Below are 20,862 nucleotides of genomic sequence, written 5' to 3'. Positions count from 1 at the left end.
TTGCAGATTTTCACACACGGTTTTTAAAAGCCAAAGACCGTTCAGAAAACTTTTAACATAATGTCACAAAGCTTATTTGCCTCTCGGGCTTCCTTGGCCCTGAGTCGCACACATGCCGACTGCTGGTGACTGACATGTACCCCTTCACAAAGATTCAAGCACTTGTTGGAGCACGCTCACTCACTTCGGGCTATAAAAAGTAGGCTGCCTACAGAAAGGATAAACCTCCCAGCAGGAGCTGATCCCGTAGACCTGTAATTTTTATTGAAGTAATCCCCCATAAAGAAAAGAAAGGTGGAACACACTGGGGGGAAAATAACTCCTTGGTTAAATTCTCCCAGCAGAGACTCAGATCAAAAAGGGGATTGCACTACAACAAGGGAGGGGGTCAGCGCTCATTTCCATCCAGGTTGAAGCACTTGGTGAAGAGGTGCAGCAGACACATGGCATGGACGTCTTGAAACCCTCACGTCATGAATTATTACCCAACCGGACGCCGCGCTCTCTCTGCTTCACTGCGACGACACAGTTGCCTTCTCGGGGAGAAGACTGATATTTGACTTATTTGTTGGCTGAGCTGTAGATGCAGGAGACAACCCCCCCCCCCCCCCCCACCCCAGCTCTGTGGCTCATTAAAAACCAAGCGGATCTCTCTCCTTCTCTTCTGGCAAACGGGGGAGTCGGCGAGCAAGAAGACATCTCCATTAACGTCTCATTAAATCTGATGTCCCAATCAAGGGTGTTTGGAGGTCTAACTTTCTTAATTAGCCAACTTTTCCTTTTTGCGCATTAATGGAAGCATTTGCATATGTGTGTTTGACACAAGTGTCAACACCGCGTGCGGCTCGTATAACCTTGTGCGCTCTTCCGCGGAAGTTCAAATGCGGTGTGCCAGTCATGCAAAGCGCGTGCGGTCATACGGCTTCTACGCGTCAAGGGTGACGAGGAGAAAACAATCTCCGCTCCACAGCGCGTCACATCAGTCCGTGCTCAAAGGGAGAAACCCACATCTGGTATGTGGATGTTAAACGTAGTCAATTGAAGCGATACATTCCGAAACGATGCTGTACGGACAGAGAAAGCTGAGAAGTGCTCGTGGAACCGTGCCCACCTTGACTACATGTACCAAGATGCATTGCGCACACACTCCACATGTATGGTATGCCGAGACTCATGCCCGTAATAAGACAGAAAACGCAGAGGCTCCGTGGTACAAATCAAGAAAACAACAACTACTGTAGTTCTTATTTTCCACATTGTCAACAGGTCATCGCAGCTTCTCACCCTCTGTTTGTACACTACCGTTCAAAAGTTTGGGGTCATCCAGACAATTTTGTGTCTTCCATGAAAACTCACTTTTATTTATCAAATGAATTGAAAATTGAATAGAACATATAGTCAAGACATTGACAAGGTTAGAAATAATGATTAATATTTGAAGTATTAATTTTGTTCTTCAAACTTCAAGCTCAAAGGAAGGCCAGTTGTATAGCTTATATCACCAGCATAACTGTTTTCAGCTGTGCTAACATAATTGCACAAGGGTTTTCTAATCAGATATTAGTCTTCTAAGGCGATTAGCAAACACAATGTACCATTAGAACACTGGAGTGATAGTTGATGGAAATGGGCCTCTATACACCTCTGGAGATATTTCATTAGAAACCAGACGTTTCCACCTAGAATAGTCATTTACCACATTAACAATGTATAGAGGGTATTTTTGATTAATGTTATCTTTATTGAAAAAACAATGCTTTTCTTTGAAAAATAAAGACATTTCTAAGTGACCCCACATTTTTGAACGGTAGTGTACCTTTCACAATAAAAGCCCAAGTGAAATTTACTCAGCCTTTTGCTGAGAAGCAACTCAACAAAAGAGCTTTACAAAAGTGTGCGGTGACAAAAATGCTCATTCAAGGGGAACCCGGCCTCTCGCCGCTGCTGGTCCCAGTTGTCTTTTTCCAGTTAATCTGTGAGACCCTGAAGAAGCATCCTCAGTGCATGTGAGGAGTAAAATGTGCATGCGCAGTAACTCACTCTCTCTCAGGGTTGCCGTCTGCATCTGACAAAAAACTGCCCACGCTGACATTGATTGCAACAGAATGATTCTTGTTTCTGTTGGCAATGAAGGGCAATTGGAGCTACGCCGCCACTAGTTGGTGTTTGTTCACGGCAGCTCAGGGTCACCATCAGCCATAACCTCAGCCTCGTCATGCTGCATTTCTTTGGCTGCATATTCTGGCTTGAATAACATCCTCTGCACTCATATTTTCTCGGTTCGAAAAATGTAGCTTGTTTGCAACATTAGGAGAACAAAGAATTTCAGTTTTTGAGCGGCATCCGGAGAAATACAATCTGAAATCGCCTTTGGATCCACCCCGGCCTCCAGCTACTTCACCGTCACATCAACCGACGGCACTGGATGCAACTAAAACAGCACGCACTGAGGAATTTATGGCTTCAATCAACTACATTTACCACCAACACTGATTGGATATCCACATAAACAGGTAGCAAATGTCCTCTTTAATACTCATTTATGTACGATTACCCCTGCCACCATAACCTCATTTAATCATGCCCTCTTGTTTTCCATATGTTTTGCCCAGAACTTAAAGTGCCCGTTTATGTATTTCCACTCGTGCTTCAAGTAGCTGACGATGTTTTGAGTTTGATGAGCCCCCGGTTAAATACTTTCCATCACTTTAAGTCTGTCAACAAGTGCCACCAGCTCATCCAATCCTCTCAGACTTTCCTGCCTGAGCTCCCGTCGTTGTTGCAGACAGAGAGAACCATCAGACGCTGAACAAAGACTCAGCGCTGAACAAACACTGGGCCAGAAAGAAAAGAAAAAAAGCACGGCAGGACTGAGCTGAGTGACCATGAATGAGCGTCGACCGAGCAGCTGCTGTAAAGTGCTGCGAATTTCACTGCGAGGCATATGGATATTTAAGTAGGATGTGGCATTTCAGTGTTCCCTCTCCTTGGCTTTGTGTCTATCCAGAGCAAGAAACAGACATCTATGAACTCAGGAGAGGATTGCATTTCCAGCTAAGTTACCCCAAAAGAGTAAAGATGACTTACTAAGGTTGTATTGAGCATCCCAAAACTCACTTCACTCCCCATTTTATTTCGATGTAGCCTCTTTCTCTCGAATGCTACAGAGCCATCCATCAATAACAAACTGGGGCCAGAACCTGGGCCTTCATTTCTCTGAGGACCAATAAAAGCCAAAGTGTTGACACAATGGCTCTTTTCTCCAGGCCGGGCCCGGCTATCATCCACCGTGTGCAGTTCCCCGTAACTGGCTGCCAAATAGCTTCAATTTTTATCATTAATAAATGATGGGAAGCAGAAAGAATAACATCATTTCACGAGGAGGTGAATGGGAAAGTGAAGGAGAGAGAAAACAGAAAAGAAATGCACGATCATATGCACCCGGATCCACTAAAACAAGCTGCTGACCCATAAAATATAACTATATGTAGAAAGTAATAAAAAAACATCGCAGCTTTATTAGGCACAGACCTGGACAGTCTTTGGGATTGAGAGGAAGGCCTTTCAAAAAAGATAGCTAGCAGAGTGGGTACGGGTTTTCACACAGCTCGACACCGACAGGCGTCATCAAAACTACTGCACTTGCGGTAAAATGGGAACACTGCAATTAACCAATAAAACAAGTGGGAGTGTTCCCTCTGCAAAGGAGCCACAACTCTATCCTCACCAAGAGAGGTCGTGACCTCTGTACCCAACACTAAGAGCTCACATTGTTGCCAGAGGCCAATAAATCCCTCTTTTTGTCCCGTTCGCCCAATAAACAGCCCGGATGTTAAAGAAAGAGTTTGGCACTCTGGGAAGTATGTTCAACGGCTTTCTCGAGTTAGATGAAACGCTCATAGATAATTGTATTAGCATAAAGATTATTCCATAAAATGTTTTCACGTGTCTGTTTTTGTACGGACCGGAGTCTTTGTTGGAAGCTGAGCTCTAAACTAACGTGTCGAGACTGTAGCTTCATATTGACTGGACAGAGGTGAGAGGTATCGATCTCATCTTACTCATGTCAAGAAAGAGAACAAGTCTATTTCTCAAAAATGTCAAACTATTCCAAATTTCTTATGATTGTATTTACGGTAATTGCATTTCTAGGGCATTTAATTGCATGCCAAGAGTGATGTAATGCATTTCATTTTGTTATTTAAAATAATCATTCGACCTTCTAAAAAAAACTCTCTTTGTCGCATATTCATGACTAAATAAGAATTACTCTAAAAACCAACAACAGCACTGCTCGTATTTATTAAGAGTTAATAACAGAAACTGTCCTCGGATTCTAATTAAAAAATATTTCCAAATCCTGATCGGTGCATGGAAGCATAGTACATCCCCTTTTTCTAACTGAACCCAACACTGTTCTTTCTTTGGCAGAACATGTAGTTTCCCAATTAAGAATGATATTTATAATCAGGGCCTTTAAGAACACTGAGCCACTGAGATCAGGTTGAGCATGTTACATTTTGAGCTCTCACTATTCTCACCTAAAGAAACAACAGCATGATCCTTGACCAGAGTAAATTATTCTTCGATCTCTTGAAGCAGAATCAATTCATGCAATTAAATCAGTGGAATTCAACTTAATTTGCGAGATCTGCTTCAGCACCTGCGGGACATTGCATCAAGTGCAGGTCACTTCACAGAGCCGCCTTTCTGAAAACCAGCAGGTCAGGACAACAGAAAAAGGTAGATAAAGATTTAACGATGGCGGTGACTCCTGAGGGCGAGTCATTGTAAATGCATCGATGTGTCGAGGGATTGATTGGAGCTCAACTCACAATTTCAGCCAGTGGCTTGGAAATGTAAACTCTATCGCTCGTCAAGTCAATTATTTATAGAAAAATGGACTTGACAATATATATATATATATATATATATATATATATATATATATATGTACTCAAGAGAGCCAACATTCCCCCAAAAGCAAGCAGTGTGACCAGCAGCAAGGAAAACCTCCCTTAGTGATAACAAGCCAGTTTCTCACAAGCATGCAGCTCTAACTAAACTGCAAAAATAATAAAATATCTTCTGACATTAAAGCATCTGTAGGATGCGCACAGGTCCTCGAGGCTCCTTAGGACTGTCCCCCTGAGCTAGAAAACTTTCAAAACGAAACGAAACGTTTTGACATCACAGGTGAAACTGCGCTAAAAGAAGCAAAGTTAACGCGGGTGCTCGAGCTGAAATGCCAACGAACAAGATCCCGGAACAAAAGATCCAAGGAGGCCACGAGTTCCTCACCGCAGCGCTGCAAGCTCTGTTAAACCTGAGAACCGTGTAGTGGAGAGACGGAAACAATGGGGCTGAAGTAGTGGAAGGCATGCCAAGGGTTTATAGTCTGCTCTGAGTGCTTAGGGGAGAGAAAAGAGGGCTCACGGTCCATGCTGAGACGCTGTCATACGTCTCAGAGGGGAGACGGTCCCCTCTTTGCCTCGACGCTGGCTGGAGGACATTAAGAAGCTCGCGTTGGTTGGTTACAAATTGAAAAGAAGGGGCCTAAGCATGGAGCCACCACACTATTAAAAGCAACATTCCTTCCTCTTAGATAATGGGCTCTTAAAAGTTTTAAGAGGAGAATAAAAATGTCAGCGCATGAAAAGGAGAATGGCAAAGGATCTGGAACCTGGATCGGGTTGAGCTGAGCTGTGCTGCGACGCAGATGGCCGGAGAGAGCGGCGGGGGCAGTCAAAGTCTGTCAGGGGAGTCGAGAAAACGCACCAGAGTGCTACCGTTTGGTCCGCCGTGCGAGCGCCGATTTTCTTTCCAGCTCCCCGAGGCCTTTTTTTTTCGGGGAGGGCTGCTCATTTTCTCAGAGAGGAGCCCCTGACGGCGCTGAAACTGGCGGGTGGAAGAAGCGGCACAGAGCGTTCTGGATAGATGTCAGTGTCAGATGTCTGGTGCTCCGAAGAACAAAGCACACGCTGTATAAAAAGGTGCCATATGCTCCGTTAATCACAGTTTTCTAATCAGTTCAAACTGGTGTACGGCTGAGAGTGACTCGTAAAAAACAGACGACGCGCGTACGCGTTGACACGCAGGCGTATTTGCATAATGCATGCAGGTCGTGTGCGTCCGCCCGTCTGTGTCACAGTCAGTCGTTCAGCGCCTGCTGGGGACGTGCCGCTCTCGCCTTCACTCCTCTCGTTCTATCAAGGTCACCTCGCTGTGCTATTCCCCCGAGGAGCCACGCATCCTCCCGGGGCGCGGCAGCGCTGCTCTCTTTATGGAGACAACAGATAGGGAGGTACAGTATGTTTACGAGTCTCATTCTTTCCATAATCAAAGAAGGGAGAGAGGCAGCTGAAGGAGGCATCAGTCTGGCCCGCTGGTTTGATCCACGACAGCCGAGTGTTAGTGGATAAACCCCACTGGCAGCTGAGTGATGGCCTTCAACAAACCCACGAGCAAGAAAAAAGGGATGCCCGTCTCAAATGAGGTACGGGGGAATTCAGTGGCAAGGCAGCCGACATTTGCTAAAGCCAGAGCCGCTGATGTATATTTGTTCAGGGTTGGGGGAGACGCGGGTGGGAAGACATGGTACGGTCTGGCCAAAGAGGGAAGATAATGTAGGGAAGAGACGGGATGGGGAAAGTAAGAACAAAACACACGGAGGGGTGGACGGAGAAGGACAAGCGGGACGGTAAAGTGTCCCGGATGTCTTCGTCCACGCTGCTGGACTAACGGGGGGGGGGGGGGGGAGAGGCTTAAGGGAGCAGCCGGCGTTCCCTTCGCTCCACTTCCCTAGAAAAGGAAAAGAGCCTGGTTATACGGTTGGGCTGCAGAGCAATGGAGCAGCGACTTCTGCACTTGTAAAAACAGTTCTGTGGCCAACGCTCAGACAGACAGACAGGCAGGCCCGCCGAGAACCGACAAGGGGAACACGCGAGAGCCCGGTCGGCTCCCGCGCGGCGGGGCGTCCACACAGCGCGAGACGCGACCGTACATTTTCCTTTCTTTTTTTTTGCAAATACAAATGGCTATAAATTTGGAGTTTTCTGAATTAAACATTGCATCATTGGAATGATGGAAATTGGCCGTCGAGCAGCGCGTTACTTCATGAACTTAAAATGTCCAAACAGTCTGCTACAATGGACATCGCATTCAAAGAGAGTCAAGTCAGTTTATCCGTTGACGATAAGAATGAAGCATCAATAAGGCAGGGTGCGGTGACTCCATGTCTGCATTCACAGAGGAGGAATGTGAACAGTTGACGAGGAATACGATGCAAACATTTATTCGGGATTTGAGCACAATTATAGGAAAATTCCTTCCACGTCTGCTGTTCTGGCCAGGACAGAAAGCATAAATCGTGACGTGGACATGCATCAAAATGGCATTTAAAAAATGCAACCGATTATGCCTCCAGTAGAATTAAACAAAAAAAACCAGAGAGCAGAGAGGGACGCGAATGGAAGTTGTAAACACAGAAAGTTTCTTCAACAAAGTAAACATTTCCTGGAAAGAAGAGGCCTGTTGTAGAGAAAAAGAGCAACGCTTGTCACCACCGTCAGGGGACTGATAACAAAGGAATTGCTCCAGAATAGGTCAATGCATTGGCAAGAATGATTTGTACATCCAACAAAACACTTTGTGTTTAGTGGTCCACAAGGAACTCAAAGTTATTGATTTTTCTTTAACTTTTCTGCTCAGAAAGTAGAAGTAAACGCCATCTTTCCTTCTTGACCGCAAACCTTTTGAAAAGTTTCCCCGGCAATGAGCTTAACACTTAACTGGCTGCTTAAACAGCTGAACGTCCCCCCCCCCCCCCCCCCCCCAGAGCTGAAGATTCAAATTTCAACTCACATAATCACATTTGATGTATTTTGAGCGGAACAAAATCTACAATATGTGATTCATAACAGCCCATCAGTGCACACTTACGGTAATTACCCATCCGGATGATGCATCAGGACAAATATTCTGGACGTGTGGGTTGACCGAGCTTGAATTTCCAGAATTCCAATGTGCCGGATCCCATCTCACGTACACACACACACACACAGCACGTCCCTGTTATCCTCAGATATAAAAGAGACAATAAATCAAAAGGCACCGCAGTGGAACCCTTCTTGACCTAAATGGCATTCCTATGAACCACTAAGCACCTTGGCTGGCCTTTCAAAGGCTGTATTTCTTGAAGGGGAGAAATGTTTGGGGAGAATAAATGAACTGTTACATTTTGGCCAGCTAGACGATGGAGCCTTCATTTGGCCGGAGTTATTCCTGCTCAGGGGGGGCCGGGGCAGGTCTAATAAGAGACAGGCCAGCAGCAGCCTTGTCATTAGCTGAGAGGCTGGCAGACCCCTGCTGCCTAATTGGCACAGGCTCGCTGCTAACAAGGGCTCCCTCCCAGCGGGGGAAACAGACCGCTAGCGACACACACACTGACAGACAGACACACACACACACACACACACACTGCAATGACCGGCTCTCCAATGTCCCCAGAAAGACTTGCAGAAGTTGCCCGGGGATCACCTGAACCATTAATGAAAGAAATGGAAAGCTGATGTCTTTTTAATGAGAACAATAGTGCTCATGAGCAAACTGCACTCCAGAGGCTGCTCTTGAAGAGGGGCCGCTGCAGAATGGATGGAGGGTTAGATCAGTTTTAATTTTCTCAATGATCCCCCCCTGAGCCACTTGGATATACTTTTCTTTTCCAGTAAGCAAGGAAAGTGATATTTGCAGCAATTCTTCAGGGTTATTGTCCAATAACTCGGCGAGCCACTTCCTCACTACTTCCATTCTCCCTCGGACGCACACTGTTGTAATGAGAGCAGTAATAATAAGCAGATGAGTCGTTGTTCTGTATGTTAGTCTTTCAGAAAATAATAAAACAAATGACAGAGCGGCTGTGTGAAGAAAGTTTGGAGATTTACGGCATCTTTAATCTCTCGCTCCAAATGGGTCTCATCTGGATGCAATAAAGACACATTTTCATATGGAAACGGAAGATTAACAGGAACACGGGGCATTTATCAAGAAAGAAAAAGAAAGGACAGAGGAAGTGAAAGACGGGGGTGGGGGTGGGGGGAGGGTTGGCGAGACTGGACCGGTGCTCACAGATATCGCAGTCGTGCTTTGAAACACAAGAACCAGATTTTCGCTCCACTCCAATAACACGGCGTTTATGAAATGTAAACATTGACAGTTCAAGGCCAGACTGATCTCATATCCCAGACTTCCAAGATCCTCGGTTCCCCATCCAGGGTACTCGAGGGTCATCACAGTCTAATGACTCCCAGCACCGAGCAGCCATCGCACAAAATCATCCTCGCCGCCTGATGAATGTGCCGTCACGGCCTTCTGGATGACGAACGCATAAAACCCCGGGAAGCCAACGATCGACAACACGGTGCCGGCCCGAACTGGCGGAGCCCGGGAATGTGTGGACAGCTGAATGATTACCCCTTGAAAAAAAAAATGCGTTTTGGGATGGCGATAACAGCTGCTCAGCTCCTCTGAAGTCCCTTAAGGTCGGCCAAACAAAGAGCAACAGCACAGGGAACATAATCAATTATATTCTATAAAGTGAAATCCCAATTTGCCTAAATCTGCGGGAACAGAATATCTATATTTTGTATAATAATTAGTAGGGATTTCACTTTGATTCAATGCTTTTTTTAGCACCCATGGCCGGCCATAGTTAAGACTATGACGTCGCCATATGGTCTAATTAAAATAAAGGAATTTAATATGTTTCAACAATATATTCTCCCAGTCTATTGGGAACAAAAGAAGATCCACTTTCGGGGTTTTCAGGATGTTGGAAATAAGGTTTTGTATCATCATTTCTCAGATACTAACTCTCTCCAGACCAAGTAGCTCGTCGCAGAAATTGACAGTGCATCTCCTCCCAACACCCAAAGGCCTGACTTTTAGACATTGTTTTCACAAATATGCAAAGACACGGTTTTATCCTCCTTTGAAAGATGAAAATGTACAGTGGAGTATTGTTATTGTTTGAAAGAATTGTAGGTCCGCTTTAAGTTGGTACATTATAATGATAGTAAGAGTCGCCGGGAAAATAATGCACCAAAAATACCTTTGGCGCTGCGACTGGAAATGCTGACACGGAAACAATATACAACAGTCCAAATGAAACGGACTCAAACCTTTCGAAAAAATCCGGGCACTTCGACCTCCAGCGCCTTCTTTACAAAGGTCGACGTGTCCTTGGGCAAGATACTGAACCCCTAATTACTCCCAAATGCCGTATCTTTGGTGTGTGGGTGTACGAGAAACATGAATGTACATTAGTTTAGATCCTGATGGGCGGGTGGCAACTTTCATGAATGTGTGTGTGTGTGTGTGAGTGTGTGAATAAATGTTGACCATGTAGAGTGAGGCGCTTTGAGTGGTCAGAAGACGAGAAAGGCACTATATATATATGTGGATATGTATATACACATATATATATATATATATATATACACTACCGTTCAAAAGTTTGGGGTCACTTAGAAATGTCTTTATTTTTCAAAGAAAAGCACTGTTTTTTCAATCAAGATAACATTAATCAAAAATACCCTCTATACATTGTTAATGTGGTAAATGACTATTCTAGGTGGAAACGTCTGGTTTCTAATGAAATATCTCCAGAGGTGTATCGAGGCCCATTTCCATCAACTATCACTCCAGTGTTCTAATGGTACATTGTGTTTGCTAATCGCCTTAGAAGACTAATATCTGATTAGAAAACCCTTGTGCAATTATGTTAGCACAGCTGAAAACAGTTATGCTGGTGATATAAGCTATACAACTGGCCTTCCTTTGAGCTTGAAGTTTGAAGAACAAAATTAATACTTCAAATATTAATCATTATTTCTAACCATGTCAATGTCTTGACTATATTTTCTATTCAATTTTCAATTCATTTGAGAAATAAAAGTGAGTTTTCATGGAAGACACGAAATTGTCTGGATGACCCCAAACTTTTGAACGGTAGTGTATGTATATAAATGCAAAGTCCATTTAACATGTTACACTCGACAATCTCTGGGCTGCTGTTTCATAGACTTTTTAAACTGCTACGAGACAAAATTCAAAAAATGGAGATATTTTCCTGACAGCTTTGCTTTGCTTCCCGTGCAGCGGTGACATTATAAATGTCTGCATCTCCACAGTGCGCCTGCAGTCTGTTTGGCTCTGTACCTTCTCCCGTCACGTCTCCGTCCCACAGGAATGCTCCATAAACAAGAGGTGTGTGTCTGCACCTTTAATTGTTTTCTCTGCTCGCAGTCCCCTGAAGGCCACTCTCACACCACCGGTACCTTAAAACGCTGCCAACCACTAGATTGGTTCAATTCGAAAGGGTGGGAAGAAAACTAAAAGAGATTTATTCCTTTTCTTCTTCTTCTTCTTCTCCCTCCCCACCTCTCAAACTTAAGACACCTACCATTGCTCACCTTTCATTCAGCCCTGTTTGAGCCAATCACATTCTCAACTTAAATCTGCACACGTCACATAATGATTCAACGGCATCATCGACCAAATGCTTAAAATAATGAGCTTTCTCAAGATACAGTCATATCTAACCTCGAGTCAAATATGTAATTACTGACAAACATATGTTCCCTGCTATTTTCCATAAGGCATCAATGTGTGTGTCTGTGTGTGTGTGTGATTAACCTTTAGGCCTTTGGATACAGGTATGCTGGTTGTCGCTCAGGAGGAATCCTTCTCTGCAGCGGCACTCGTAGCTGCCCATCATGTTGACACAGATCTGCTGGCATCCGCCGTTGCCTTCTGAGCACTCATCCACATCTGCAGACGCACAAAACAGAATTAATAAGACAGACAAAACACGACACAGATTACCGTTTGTCTGAAGGTTGTCTGGGATCAAATCAGAACACAGTAAACGGGCAAATAACTCAAAATGACAAACAGAGACGGGAGGAACACATATACGTGATACATAGAGAGCAAAAGGAATCGTTTATGAAAGATCTTCTCTGAACCAACAGTACTTCTGAAAGAGCAGACAGTCTTTTGGATTTTAAGGCAGTATTGTTTTATTTTATTATTAGGTGCTATGAATAGTCTGTTAGATGAAAAAGTCCTGAGTTGAAATGACACTTAAGTAAGAGGCCGTATCAACTAAATGTACTTGAATTATCAAAAGTAAGTCATCACAATTCAGAAAGAAATGGCCCATGGATGAACATTATACTTTTATATTATTTGATTGTTAGAAGTGCATTAATGTGTAAGCCGAATTTCACGTTTATAGTTGGTTGAGTAAGAGCACGTTTGAATTATTTTACATAATGTTGGGTAGTTTAATCTGTAAAAGTGCATCCTAGTTTATTTCATATGTTCATTGTATGTTACATGTATGTTAATTCATAAGCACATCTCTCAATAGATGTCTGAAAAGTAGAAGAATAGTATAATGCAATGTAAATACTTAAGTAGCTCAAATGTTGTACTTAAAGCTCAATACTTGAGTAAAAGTACTGCGTAACAATCCACCGCTGAACATAATGCTAACTGTTTGATAAAGAAAAAAATATATGTTGTTTTATTATTTGACTGAAGACAAAGTAAAAGAAAAGTTGTTATTCCTCCCTCCCGGAAGAATTTAAAATGTATTTTTCTTATTTAAAGTGTTTTAGATACGCGTTTTTTCTCATTTCCAAACTCAAAACCAGAACAATAACCACAGAGGTTTTACTCTGAGTGCAAATGTCAAACAAAAGGAAAACACAAGGCACACAAAAAAAGTGGTTTGTATGTTATGAAAAGCCAGAGGAGCTCGTCTTAAGCCGCTTGAGGAGGCCGTGTCGGTCTTAATGGTTATCTGACAGGGCAGCACACTGAGAACCTCCAACTGTGCAGCACTAAGCCCTAAAAATGCACACGCAGCAGAAACTCCAGGCAAGTGGGAAACCTGATCCACCTGGGACAGAGTACCTGCTGATGACGAGTGTCTGTCAGCCCCATGACGGGAGGAATGCAGAGAGAGGGAGGAAGGAGGAGGAGGAGGAGGGAGAGGAAAAGTAGAGATGGAAAGAGGAGAGAGTATGAGACACGAGGAAGGGGGGTGGGGAGGAGTAACAAGCGACCATGTGAACCCACCTCAAGTGCATACAAAGGCAGAGCATTCACAAAGGTGTCGCCTGAGGCCTCCGGCTGCCACGGGGCACCACACGGGAAACTGACCACAAACGAGAGTCGCCGACTTCATTTCCACCGATAATGAATCGTGCACTTCCAGCTGTTCTCTCCTCATGGCAACCAAACATATATATGTATATATTCTTTGCTTTCCAATTCAGTGTGCGACTCAACAAAGGAATAGCGATGGAACAACTAAAAATCTTCAACATGAAAGATATGGCACGATGTCGTTATTTTCTTGCTGCCCCCCCCCCTCTGTGCAGGACTGTGCTCTGGAGGTGACTCTTCCCCCGGAGACCCGGACCCTGTCCCCCACTACCGACCACACTGGAACATTATCCATCCCTCTGCTCGATGCATCAATAATCCGCTGTATACACAGGTTTTTTTTCTTTTTTTTATGAAACCGTCATGCGAAACTAATTTACTGTCTATTTGTCCAGTCTGAGAAGGCGTCGAGATTAAGTTTCCTTTCTGGGGAATTCTCAGCCCGGCAGAGTTTGAAATTAAACTTCACTCGGTCCTCCTCCTTTCTTCTTTTTTTCCCCACATAGATACGCAGGGACATGTGGATTCACCACACACACACACACATAAATACACGCACACGCACACGCCAGTTGAGGTTGTTGGGACGAGCATCGCTCTGCAGCCAGGCGAACCAGTGCGATCATCGAAAAATAGAAATCAGTAAAGTTCACAGTTAAGACTTTATATCAGAGGAAAGGAAGGTTGAGAAAAAAGAAGTTGGACGGGGCTTTCGTCCAACTTTGTTGCCGCCTCGGTGTTGACCGCACGGTCTGATTCCCCCCCCCCCCCCCCCCATCATCATGAAAGTGGCAGCGACAGAGCGAAGACCTTTGAGCCGACAAAAGCCGACAACCCACAGCTGCACCTTTACAGATAATCTGTTCGCAGGCACAAATAAAGAAGCCAAACTCCACGACTCAGAGGGCAAAACATCCTAACACACACACACAAAGTCTCTCTCTCTTTCTCACACTCACTCACACACACACACACACACACACAAACTCCGAAGATCCAAACATGTAAGAAGGCTACACAAATAAAACAGTCCTCTCGGCGCATGCATAAAGAGGCCCACGAGAAATGCGACCGGTCTCCGAAGGCCAGGGGGAATTCTCTTTCCATACCTGGAGCGCATCAATGGAGGTTTCATGTCCGGATTCCTTCGTCCCTCCAAATGAGACGTCGGCCGTCAGTCGATCTCTCTCCTGTTTTAAAAAGCTCTCATAATTGCCCGTGTTGTGTGCTGGGCAAGGCGGGCGTCCAAAGCAAATATTTCCAAGCGGAAAGGGGTTCTGGCACGGCCGGGAGAAGTACTCGTGTTATTTGGTCTTTAGAATTCTTCTCTTTTTTTTGTTGGAGTCTCTGGAGAGAACGGGAACGGGAACCCCCCCCCTCCCGTCCCCCCATCTTAATCAAGTTAAAAGGGCTGCCTCACTTCTGAAAAATGAGACTGGCCTCTGCTCCGTCCCTGCTTCACTCGAGGAGACGTGGGGAAAGGGAAGGTTCAAACGGAGAGAGAGATTAAGAGATTGGCTGTGTTTGCGGAGGCCATGTCCGCTGGTTTCTCAGATAGCCTTGACTGTATATATAACATTTGGCCTCGCGCAAAGCTTTAGTCATGTAAACACGGCAGTTGCTTTGCAGAAACTCCTGAACCCTTATTTTAGAGGAACACTCAACTCTTTTGCTCACTTTTCTTTAAGGTGCAAGGACTTTGGGGGCTATTTATTGCTGACTCAGAGTTGGGTTTTTTTTTCCCGGATAAGGGGAGAGTGAGAAACTAGCGCTGTCGATGCATCCGTCCCACATGCTCGGCTTCTGCCTGGGTCGGACAGGACCGTCTCTGTGGTCTAGACGGGCCAGAGACAAGGAGGTGAGGGGACGGACACTGGCCTCTTTGGGCATTTCCTTTACAGGAGTCCAAGAGGCACACACACTCTTTAATAGGGCAGGAAATCGGAGCCATGTGCGGCGAAAACAGCTGCTGGACTGCAGGAGCCGACCACGTCGCTCCGGGTCGGCGAAACAGGCACCGGCTCGGCCCGGCTCCGTGTCGGCGGGGCCGGAGTGGCACACGCGCACAGAGCCAGCGCCAATTAAAACCAGAGCGCTCTCTTATTTTAAAACAGGATTACGGGATTTCCTCTCTATATCCCCGGTCGCTTCCGAGGGTTTCAATGACACGGCGCCGGGCCAAGGGTTTCTTCACCCGACTCGCGTCAACAGCGAGCGAGGAGGAGGCGCCCGGTTTGACCCCTGGCCTGAGGGGGGAGGCGACCGAGTTCAGAGACGCCGATAGTGGCTTTGTGTTCACGAACATCCGGCCTCGCTGCGTGACGCGCGCCGGCTGAGGTTCATCGGTTATGGATAAGTTGCGGGAAGTCCGGATCTTTCATCTGCGGAGCACACGCTCGCTCGAATCACAGACGTGCATTTCGATCTGGAGGTTGATTCATTAGGACACTTACAGCACTGAGCTTTGAACAATGTATTAGTTCCAGCGCTTCCTGTCCGACGAACACAACTGATCCACAAACATGATTTACTGTCGCCTCCAGCAGCGAGGGAGCTGTTTTATGCCGCTACGTAAACAAAACTAATTCAGCTTTAATTGAACTCAGACCTTTTCAACTATTTGGGTAAATCAGCACATGTCTAGATTCCACCGCCAATCTTTCCCTCTCTCTGAGTTCGGAGCTAAGATCATGCTAAAAAAAAGAAAAAAGGCCTTTCTACGTTCCTCCAAAACAAGTCTGGAAGTATTTTAAAAACAAAAGCCCCGGATAAGTGTTCGGGAGACGAGAGGCCCTGCGCTAGACGGCTCCCAGTCTGCTCCGTCCCTAAGCCCAATCTCAGGCTTGAGTTTCCCCCAAAGCCCTGCCAGTGGGCTCAGCTGGAATTGTTCATTTCATGGTGGATGGGACCGAACAATCCCGAGAGAAGAGCGTGTGTGTGTGTGTGTGTCGATGTACTCTTCAGGAGCCGGCTAATGCACCAATCTGGGATCCGTCCTCTAACTCATCACTCTAGCTCTCCTCCTCTGAACTGTGGAGAGAGACTCTCTCGTCCGAACTCGATCCGTGCATGTCACAACAATCAAAGGGACTTCTAACGGAGGGGGGGGGGGGGGTATTTGCATCGGCAGCGGGGACGTGAGGAGGGTCAGTGCTAAGCCCCGGCAGTGTCTCTCCTATCCTGAACTCCTTTGGGGTTGTTCTGATTGTCACCTCCCCGACTCAATCCCACATATTCAGGAGTTGGCGGCGAGGGTTAAGAGCGCCTTCTTCCAGACGAGAATCAAACGTTGAGGACGTGATCGCCGACGCAGTTTAAAAAAGGAACGCAGTTAAAAGGAATGCATTTAACAGCGCAGCAGAGGTTGCAGAGCAAATCAGGGTGACGCTCTTTAATGACTACTTTTCTTTTCTTTTCTCCCCCCCCCCCCCCCCCCCCATCAAGGACCTGGTCAATAACACATCACTCTGAAACCTCCCGTTTGATTAGTCAACCTTTCACCGGGATCCCACAGGATTACAAGAGCGGGGAAAGGGGCTCGGCCAGGCGGCGACTCCAGAGACTTTGTGCCGGGTGACATACGAGGAGTTATTTTTTGTCAAAAAGATTGAGGGACACTCAAATATAAATGAGCAAAAACACCAAACGGTGAGTTAACGGGCGTGACGGTTACGCCCGTTTCAAAGCTGGATAGACGTTGGCGTTATAGATCATGTCGCGTCTTTGGGGAAGGTTAAAGCAAAAGGGCATTAATTTCCCTATAGATTGCACAGGGAATTGAGCACTACTGAATCAATACAAACCAAATCAGTGTTGATCAATAGAAATCCGAGACCCCCACAATCTGTAACGCGGGGGCAACGGGGAAGACTTACAGAGTTGAGCATGATGAATACGAGTAAACGTGCGATGATAAAAAAAAGCGTATCCTTTACAGCACACGGTGGCTCTCTGTCAAACATCTGTCTCTCTCACTCATCCTGCTCTTTATTCCTCCCACCGAGTCACGCTCGCTGCATGGGATTGTGGCATTTACACTTCATGGGAGCATAAGAAAACATCTTCATTTGTGTCTCTTGGTTCCAGATCGGCTGTGAAATATTGTGATTTGTGGTTTTGGTGCGATGGGGAGTATTTGCGCAGATGCTTGCGATATTACTTGGGAGAGTTCAACGAAATAGCAATGATAAGATGGTATTTGGGTTTCTGTAGGAGCACAAACCAAAACACATACACTGCCGTTCAAAAGTTTGGGGTCATCCAGACAATTTCGTGTCTTCCATGAAAACTCACTTTTATTTATCAAACGAATTGAAAATTGAAAAGAAAATATAGTCAAGACATTGACAAGGTTAGAAATAATGATTAATATTTAAAGTATTAATTTTGTTCTTCAAACTTCAAGCTCAAAGGAAGGCCAGTTGTATAGCTTATATCACCAGCATAACTGTTTTCAGCTGTGCTAGCATAATTGCACCAGGGTTTTCAAATCAGATATTAGTCTTCTAAGGCGATTAGCAAACACAATGTACCATTAGAACACTGGAGTGATCGTTGATGGAAATGGGCCTCTATACACCGATGGAGATATTTCATTAGAAACCAGACGTTTCCACCTAGAATAGTCATTTACCACATTAACAATGTATAGTGTGTATTTTGGATTAATGTTATCTTTATTGAAAAAACAGTGCTTATCTTTGAAAAATAAAGACATTTCTAAGTGACCCCAAACTTTTGAACGGTAGTGTAGGTCATAAAATGTGGGGACGGTAGTGCTACAGTGGGGAGCGAATAGCCTTCCTGCATCTGGGTTTCATTCTAAAGAGGATGTGTGTTTTGGATTAAATTGACATTGATTCCTCTGTTTTTCCTAAGACTGTAAAAATCCTTTACAGCCTCGCGAATGAAAGAAGTGCGGTGATTCAACGCCGTGCCTCCCTTACCTCTGCGAGATAATAGTCGTGACAGTTCTCGAAGATGTAATCAAGTTCTCATACGCTTCGCTTCCTCTCCTCGGTGTGTTTTCAGAGGGCACAATCGCCCCCCTGCGAGGTGAATTATACAGTGAGTGACATCTCACTCCGCACAAGCAGGAGCAGTGTGCTGTGATATTGCATTGCTTCCACTTTGCTGACTTCCTGACATCTTTGTGGGATTTAGGGCAGTCAGAGGAGACCTTTAGAGAGGGGGGGGGGGGGGACAGAGCATCCCGGGTGAGGCGCACTCGGCGGCCTTCTGCTTCACGCTCCGCCGCCTGCTGCCACCGCCCGATGTCATTATGCTGCCAACACATCCAATTACAAGCGGCCGCGTGGCACGCGCCGCGGCGGGCAAACAAAGAAGACATCGACGGGGATGAGCCTGCGTTGGCCTAACTCGTGTCCCTGAGCTCACACACACACACACAGACACACGTACACACACTGTAGTGCAGGGGTCAGGCACCTTTTTGACTGGGAGAGCCATAAAAGCCAAATATTTCTAAATATATTTCATTGAGAGCCATATAGTATTTTTAACGCATAATAAATTAAATATGTCTCGCTTTTAATGCGACTTCTGGTGCTGCATGATGCTACGGCGGTGGGGAGGGGGGGGGCTTTTTCTTTGCTCTGCCCCAATGCGCGCACACCGGCATCGGAGCTTTGCGGCGACAGAAATGACATGCTGGTGTGTAGATACGATCAATAACAGACGGCTGTTTAGTTTAATGAAAGAACAAAGACGTGCTCTTTAAGAAAAGGACCTTAAATTACTTCTGCTGTAATCTGGTGCTATAGAAAAAATTACAGGGTGGCGGGCGGAGATTTTTTTTTTTTTCAACTCAAAATTGTCTGGGAGCCATATGCCGTCACCAGAAGAGCCATATATGGCTCGCGAGCCGTAGGTTCCCGACCTCTGCTGTAGTGCCTACTGGCTAAAGAAAAGCTGAGAGCTGAGAACAGTAAGCATGAAAAGTGGCTGAAAGAAATACAAATGATTTGAGCTTTTTGGAGGAACAATATGGAAACGGATCCAAAGAGAAGCCCCTGAAAGGTCTCAGAGTGTAAAGTGAACTTTCGAGGACCAGGTGAATGTCTCTTTCTCTGCAGCCTCGGCCACATCTGGTCTTCACAAGGGTTCTTAGGGTCTGACCTCGTCTGGGAACCAGCTGCTTAGGCTCTCCGCTCCAGGGCCAAGGGGACTAATCTTTTTTCTCGGGGTCAAAAGAAGCTTAAACCTGGAAGAGGAAGCTGGGGCCCTGAACATGAAACCTTGGCTATACCTCTTCCTCTCCTCCCTTGTGTTTGTGCAGAGGATTATTGCCTTTAGCGGAGCAGAGCAGAGGCATTAGAAGGAGTTAAATTCTTGAGAAAAGATGTCTTTAGAGTCCTTTCAGGTCTCAAGCAAAGAGTCGGATTTGTACTTGACAGCTACATACGCGTACACCGCTCTGTGGGTACGTCTGCTCCGTTTGCCATGCAAACATCCACTCATTTAATAATGAACTGAATCACAGGAGAGAACTTCTGAGTCAGATCTCTGCCTCCTTGCGGGGGTGAAAAACTCTTGTGTTTGTTCGTGTGTGTTTGACTCTGAAAAATGATATTAAAAAGGTATTAATGGATGCAGTTCTGTTGGAAGAAACAGCAGCAGCCACACAACCATGTAGTGCAATTACACAGCGAGCAAGCAAAGGCAGGGGCTGATCCAAGGCACAGCGAATGATCCACGCACGACTAAAGCCGCTGCTAAATGGCTTGGAAAATAGCCCCGCTGGACACTGGAGGTACGACGCAGAGAGACAAAGAGACAAGCGAGGGTGTGAGAGAAAGAGAGAAAGAGAGAATCTGAAACGTGAGGGCATTGACAAGTCGGAGCAGGTTTATGATCGATCGAAAAGATGGGAGTTTTCTTCCATTCCACTTTAATCCCAGTTTTGAAGAAAAAAAAAAAAAACTCTAAGCAGCTATGAGTGCGAGCCGGCTTTTCAAAATCAAGTTTCAGTGAATGTGGAGGTTGTTACCGAGAGAGGTGCTTTTCTGAGGAGCAGCGGGGCCAGACTTTCACAGCAAAACAAAGGAATGTAGGGTGGGGGAATGGGGGAGAAGCAACCAGACAGAAAGATAGCATGGGAGGGGTGTGATGTCTTTGTTTAGCAGCTCCCAGCAGCAGGAAGATGAGTTTTTTCCCCCTTCATTCCATAACCTTTTAAGCCTAATATGTTCTATAAGAGGTTAATATGAATGGCACACTGGTGAAATATTAAACCATGGGAAAGTACGGCTGGCCGACGACTCACTCGGAGCGCTCGGCTCAGGGTCAAGCTCTTCAGAAACTCACCACTTTTCGTGAGACTTATTGGTCTCCTTTTTTTGTTGATTTTTTGCGAAAACACATTCGGAGACTACCCGCTATGTGAAATGAGGAACTGGTTCCAATATGAAGCGGCAGTCTAGCAAGAGCTCAATCGAGCACAGAAACATATATTACCATTCATGATGTGACATTACCAATGCAGAGAGAAAAATTGCAACCACATGGGTTCAGGCCGAGTGTGAAATAGGACATTGTGCAGCACACATGCATGACAAAAGGTATATAAATTCACAGATTTCCTGCATAATCAAGTCAGCTGTGGAA

General features: G+C 45.5%; 1 protein-coding gene across 2 annotated transcripts in view; it reads right to left on the bottom strand.

Annotated features, from left to right (window-relative positions):
* scube3 (signal peptide, CUB domain, EGF-like 3) overlaps positions 1-20,862 on the bottom strand; it is a 77,130-nt gene that overhangs the window by 32,464 nt on the left and 23,804 nt on the right. For both annotated transcript variants that reach the window (XM_056423180.1, XM_056423181.1), the window contains exon 4: positions 11,695-11,829. In XM_056423180.1, coding sequence (XP_056279155.1) covers positions 11,695-11,829 — 135 coding nt within the window. The remainder of the gene's footprint in view (positions 1-11,694; positions 11,830-20,862) is intronic.

This window comes from Pseudoliparis swirei, chromosome 9 (assembly GCF_029220125.1).
Source record: "Pseudoliparis swirei isolate HS2019 ecotype Mariana Trench chromosome 9, NWPU_hadal_v1, whole genome shotgun sequence".
Taxonomy (NCBI): domain Eukaryota; kingdom Metazoa; phylum Chordata; class Actinopteri; order Perciformes; family Liparidae; genus Pseudoliparis; species Pseudoliparis swirei.
Note: the sequence above shows the minus strand (reverse complement) of the source record. Positions and strands in the feature narration are given on the sequence as shown.